General features: G+C 38.2%; 3 protein-coding genes across 3 annotated transcripts in view; 1 reads left to right on the top strand and 2 right to left on the bottom strand.

Moving 5' to 3' along the window:
• Positions 1–5,169, top strand: part of LOC107643248 — an 11,601-nt gene extending 6,432 nt beyond the window's left edge. Inside the window, exon 2 of the mRNA XM_016346843.2 lies at positions 3,799–5,169. Coding sequence (XP_016202329.1) covers positions 3,972–5,021 — 1,050 coding nt within the window. The 5' untranslated portion in view covers positions 3,799–3,971 and the 3' untranslated portion in view covers positions 5,022–5,169. The remainder of the gene's footprint in view (positions 1–3,798) is intronic.
• On the bottom strand, positions 2,273–3,782 carry LOC107640314 (5'-nucleotidase SurE; the record flags this gene model as incomplete). Its single annotated transcript, XM_021123654.1, is given in 5 exon segments — positions 2,273–2,350; positions 2,695–2,738; positions 2,872–2,930; positions 3,012–3,106; positions 3,194–3,782. Coding segments are annotated over 5 exon segments (407 nt in total), but the record flags the coding sequence as incomplete, so codon positions are not given.
• LOC107643249 (ferredoxin-1) lies at positions 5,260–5,862 on the bottom strand. Its single transcript, XM_016346844.2, has one exon. The coding sequence runs from the start codon at positions 5,785–5,787 to the stop codon at positions 5,344–5,346; it is 444 nt and encodes a 147-aa protein (XP_016202330.1). The 5' UTR covers positions 5,788–5,862; the 3' UTR covers positions 5,260–5,343.

Raw genomic sequence — 5,868 nt, 5'->3', positions numbered from 1 at the left:
TCAATCATCAGTATAATATACATATTAAAATATAAATACACATTAAAAATAAATTAAATTATAAATATATTTATACATAAATATATTAATAATTAACTTTAGTGATTAATTTTAGTGTATAAATAACCATTTTTTTTTTCTAGGGATACATGGACACTTCTCCCGTTGAATGTCTAAAAACAGAGAGTAAAACTATTATATATAAACTGAGTATTAAGAACTCCAAAAAGGAAGTTTCAAACTCAAAGAACAGCCGTAAAGCACGTTATAATATATGAAACGGTAACTAATTAATTATTAAAGCTTAAAAGGTCGTTCATGTCTTGTCTAAGCTAAAACTTCGTCAATCATTTCCATTCCTACAATTTTGAATGTAAAGCACGATGCCATCAAGATTTTTCACGAAAAAAAAAAGGGAATAGATATTAACTTAACTACAATAATTTCTTATGCAACTAGTTTATGTTAACTGAAAGAACGAATTAATAAGAAAGTAATAATACCTTTGGAAGAAAGAAAAAATCTCCATGAACATATACATCTCTCGGGTTTACTAACTCTAAACTTTGTGATGGATGGCTTTTTTATTTCCAAAATGCTAAACTGCATTATTTATAAGTGTCACATTTTAACGGTGAAATAATTCATGTATGTCCATCAAAGATAGGCTTTTTTATTCATATAAAAAGTTTCAATATTCCAGAAAAGAATTAAATTCTTGAAACTTATTTACTCTAATTTTGCATGCATACATATGGCAAGATTATTTTAATGGCATACAGCCCCCTCACACACACACACACACATATGGATTTGTTTAATAGCAATGCTTTTTTTTTAGGGAAAAAAAAAAGAAAAGAAAAAAAATTAAAGGGGATAGATGTTGTGAGGGTGATGACAAACGTTTTGCATAATAAAGTAACACGGTGGTTGATGTATGAACAAAAAGAAGAAGAAAACACTTTTGACTTTATTTTGGGGGGACTCAAGTGAAGTGCAGAGGCAAAAGAGGTGTGTTCTAAACCAACCGTTAGAAAAGAAAGCACGTTATTCGTTCTATTATTAGATCCCACCCCAATACTCTTTTTCCCTTTTAACTGTAATTTGTGTTTATGTGTTCACATTTCAGAGAGCAAGTGATCGATCTCCTTCCATGGACCCCGCCGCCTCCCTTTTTCTTTTTCTGCTTTATCCATAAACGGACACATTAAAACAATGATAATATTTGTTATCGATAGTTAAAAATCGTTAAATAATAATTTAATTAAATATATTAAATCATTTAACAGTCTCAACTAACAATTTTATATATATAAAGATAACAGGAGTGAGTTTTCATTTATCTTTGATGATAGCTAACTAGAGTTAATTCACCTACACTAATCACAGTTCCTAGGAGTTGTTGGGTTTAGTTTTACCTTTCAAGAGATGAAGAGAATATTGAACATAAAACAAGAATGAAAAATAAAAAAAAGTCAGACATTGCAAGAGCAATTAATTGGAACACAACAAATAGATATTACATAATCAAATTAAATGAATCATGGGACTGCGAGGCAGATCAGAACATGAAAGGGAAATCTGAGGAAGCTGTTATTATCGAAGTTCCGTTTTGTATGTGGTACCACAATTTCTTTAATTTGTTGCAACTTTAAAGTGCAGCTTTTTATTCATTTGACCACCCCCTATTCAATGCTCTACACTCTTCACCCTCCGATCCTCCATTTCTTAATCCTTCTTCATTGCTTCTCCGTGCGCTTCTTCTTTCCACCCTGACACACCCACCATTTTCTTCCCATTGTCCACTAGTACTAGTACTCTTACACTTTTACTCTTAATAATAATTAGAAAACATAGTGACGACAAACATGTTCATTTACTAATGAACAAAAAAGGCATAATTGGGCTTAATAAGCTTCCACGTTAACCCACTTCTTAATGAACTACAAAAAGCTCGAGTCAATGGGTATTTGGACTGATAATCGAGCCCAAATGGTTATACATGTAAGCCCAAATTGTTATATGGATTCCCTGCGCGTACCACAGACTCCAAATGATCAAATGAAAAGTTGTTGCTCATTTTAGTAGGACATAGAAGTTAGAACATAGATTATTGGAATAGCTCATAATATGCTTGACCCTTAATGATATTACGTTTAGACATTGATTCTGCAGCTCGTTACAATTATAAGCTAACAAAATGGTTGCAAACTTCACCCAGAAATAAATATCCAGGATAAATAAAGCAATTTAGCCACAGAAGCGTACATACCAGTCATATGAAACAGAGATAGCAGGTATACCATTGAAAAAAGCCTCGCGAGCTCCTGCTACAGTGCCCGAGTAAACACTAGAAAGGGAAATACTTAGTACAGCCATGGGAAAAACACTTTCTTAACGGAGTTTTTAAGCAACAATGGTTGTTTTCTAGTTGCTTTGCAAATTATAATTTTGTGCATCTCAAATTGCAGGGAGTTAATGATGATTACATCGTCATATGGAGTAAATTACATCTACTAGGCATCTTTCAGTTAGATCAATTGCTATCAAATGGAAAATGCCAATTTTAAGAAGGGATTTGAAAACTGCCTCCGAGTCATCCTCACTTGGTTGGCAAAGATGAATGATTTGCAGCTGAGAGCCCATTAGATTGAATAAAAGTGTGCAGTTTAGGAAGACAAGAGTGTTACATACATGTGATAGCCACAGTTGCTACCCTTGTTTATGCCACTGACTACCTGTGCAAATGGATACAATAAAGAAAAATATGGACGATGATGATAGCTTATAAAGATTACACAAGGTAGAAATGATGTCGTCTTTAACCACCAGAGATTATTTTAACATATCATTGGGCTGAGTTTCTCATAACTTTGTTAGTTTCATTACCCCTCTCTTGCCAAGGTCATTCGAAGTGTCAGCAGGAGTCCCTGCACGTTGCGTAAAGAGAGACGGTTATGAGAAGAAAGGAGAGATGTGTATTCTGATTCAAAGGAACGGAATATTGGAACCGGAGACGGCGAAGGCGGTGGTTCCGTCAATGTGTACTTGCTTTGCAGCTATCGGGTGGAGCCAAGTGATGCTGTGGCTAACTGCTGACTTCTCACTGCAAAATCAACATCATCATCATCATCATCATCTAATTCTAATTCTAAGTTAGTATGAAATGAATTAAACAATTGATTGAACGAACCTATCAGGAGCGCAAACTTGAATTTTGAAGAGATTGGTGGCGACAAGAGAGTGAACCAAAGCTCGCAAGCCAGGAGCATCGATTCCGTCGTCGTTCGTCACCAGAATTGTTGCTCGCTTATCCTCTTCCATCTCTCTTCTACTTTTAGGTTTTAGCTGCCTCCGTTTTTTTTTTTAACTAAGATAGGAAATTTGATTGATATGAAAATATTGGGTCCAAATATGAGCCTCATACATCAGCAATGTCTATGGGATACCCCACCAAATGAACACACAGCCAAGACAAGAACCAGAACATAACTTTCCTCTTATCTTTCCCTTCTTCGAAAATCTTCATAGGGAGCTCAGCCTTGCCTTCAAAAATATGAGCGTTTCTAGCTTTCCATATGTGCCACAAAAGGTAGGCTGCTTGCAGAATCATCTTTCCTCCATGTCTCTGAAGTTTGAAAATTTCAGTTAAGGCCAACCACCATCTCCATGGGTTTGTGCCTTGGTTCAAGTTGGGGATCGCTAATCCAGAGTGCTGCCATATCAAAGACGACTGAGGACATTAATCAAGCAGTGTAAGGTATTGCCTCCATTTTTCGAGTTTGCACTACATCTCAGACAAAGAAAGGAAGGCGAAAGTTTGAGGTTTCACAATCTCGAGTTTCAGTTTCGCGCAATTTCTGTCCCTGCACGCCAACTGTTCGGTGTTTTGCTTCTTTGAGAGCTTTAACATTTTGGGTCGCACTATTCTCATGTAAACGGAGCCATCCAGTTCTGTATCCAAAACTCCGATGATGGTGTTCTTCCTCGCAACAAGAGCTGCTTCCTTATACAACCAACGTTTTCTGTTGAGAAAATCCAGTTTCTGGTTCAAGTATCTCACCGCCATTCCCAATAAGGATGATGGCCATGGAACTGCATCTGTGCCACCTTCTGAGAGCTCCCCTACCCTTCATCTTTCACCATTTTTATCCAATTTTGATCACCCTCCAAGTGGATATAACATAGAGCTTGTAGATGGTGATGCTTGGGGTGTCTCATCTGGGGTGGCACAAGCCTGGCCAGGAAGGCATTCAGCTAGATCAGCAGCTACTACATTTGCACACCATGGTATTGATGAACCTGTTGATTGTAACCCCTCTCGTGTTGAGGATGACATGGATTTGGAAGATATAGATAACATGAGGGTTCGTGGGAATCTGTTCTATAAGCTCGAGCGCAGTTCCAAGGAGTTTGAAGAGTATAATTTAGATTTTCAACGCAAGAAATCTTCCAAGAAGAAAGACGAAAAGAAGGAAAACACTAAGGAAGCAAAGAAAGCTAAGGAGTGTCCAAATCCAAATGTGACTTCCAATTCCAAAGATAAGCTTCCGAAAGATCATATCGCAACAAGAAGCAGAATTGTTATGGTCCGGTTGGATGAAATTAAAGATGTTTCTCCTGAGAACAAGAGGCAAAGGACTCCCACTTTTAACCAGCTTACGGGTCCTTATCATGAACCATTTTGCTTGGACATTTACATATCTAAAGGCTCTGTTCGTGCTAGCATTGTTCATAGGATAACTAGCAAGGTTGTTGCAGTGGCACATTCCATTTCTAAGGATATGAAGTTTGACCTGGCTTCTACCAAGAACAAGACCACCTGTGCTGCTGTGGGTGCCATTCTGGCTCAGAGAGCACTGGCTGATGATATTCATGACGTGATTTACACTCCAAGAAAAGGAGAAAAGCTCGAGGGAAAGCTTCATATTGTTCTCAAGTCTATCATTGACAATGGCATTAATGTGAAGGTAAAGATCAAGCAAAGATTCAGGAGATCAATTAAACCCCATTCTACCTAGGAGTATGCTAGTTCTATTAGCATTATCTATTGGACTATTGGTGGATGGATTTTAAGCATTTGGAAACTGTGAAGCGCCATTTTTTATTCCACCCTTGTAACATGTGAACAAAGTTTAGTATTTAAATAAAACTGCACTTCAGTCTTGATCCTAGGTAAACCATAAACATTGTTTCAACATTTGACTAGAGTCAGATATATCTGTTTCATGCATCAAAGAAAATGCCGAACAATTGAAATATACATTAAAGGAAGAAAACTCAATGGCATTGAAGAAAACCCATTAGCAGGATGGAATTACATCTAGAAAAGTGAAAAGTAGATTAGTCATTTGAGGTGGCCAATTGGAGGGAGAGGAGCTCATCCTCCGGGATAATCCTAATATGGCAATCGGAGCGAGGGTAGGCAGCACACAAGAGGGCATAGCCGCGGTCGACGACATCATCGCTGAGCATACCATCGCTCTGATCAACAGAGCCACTAAGAAGACGAGCAGGGCAAGTCATGCAGACACCAAGCTTGCAATCATAGGGGACATCCAAGCCAGAGTCGATTGCCTTCGAGAGTATGGTCTCATCAGGTTCCACTTCAAGATGGGTGGACTGCCCCTGATGCTCAATCAACACTTTATAGGACCGCACAATGAATGATGAACGTGAAGCAAGGCGTGGCCGCACACTGTTGAGCTTGGTGGTGGTAGGGTGGTTTTGTTTCAGAAGAGCAAAGGATGGTTTGAGCGGAGTTGGAGTGAAGTGAAGAGCTGCCATGGTTTGCGCTTTAGACCGATGGGGCGAAGCGTGTGGTGCTGAAAAGGATAAGGCTTCTGCTGCTTGTGCGCTTCTTTCCCG

The sequence above is a fragment of the Arachis ipaensis genome, chromosome B05 (genome assembly GCF_000816755.2).
Source record: "Arachis ipaensis cultivar K30076 chromosome B05, Araip1.1, whole genome shotgun sequence".
Lineage (NCBI taxonomy): Eukaryota > Viridiplantae > Streptophyta > Magnoliopsida > Fabales > Fabaceae > Arachis > Arachis ipaensis.
The sequence above is the reverse complement of the archived record's forward strand: the minus strand, read 5'-3'. Positions and strand labels throughout refer to the sequence as shown.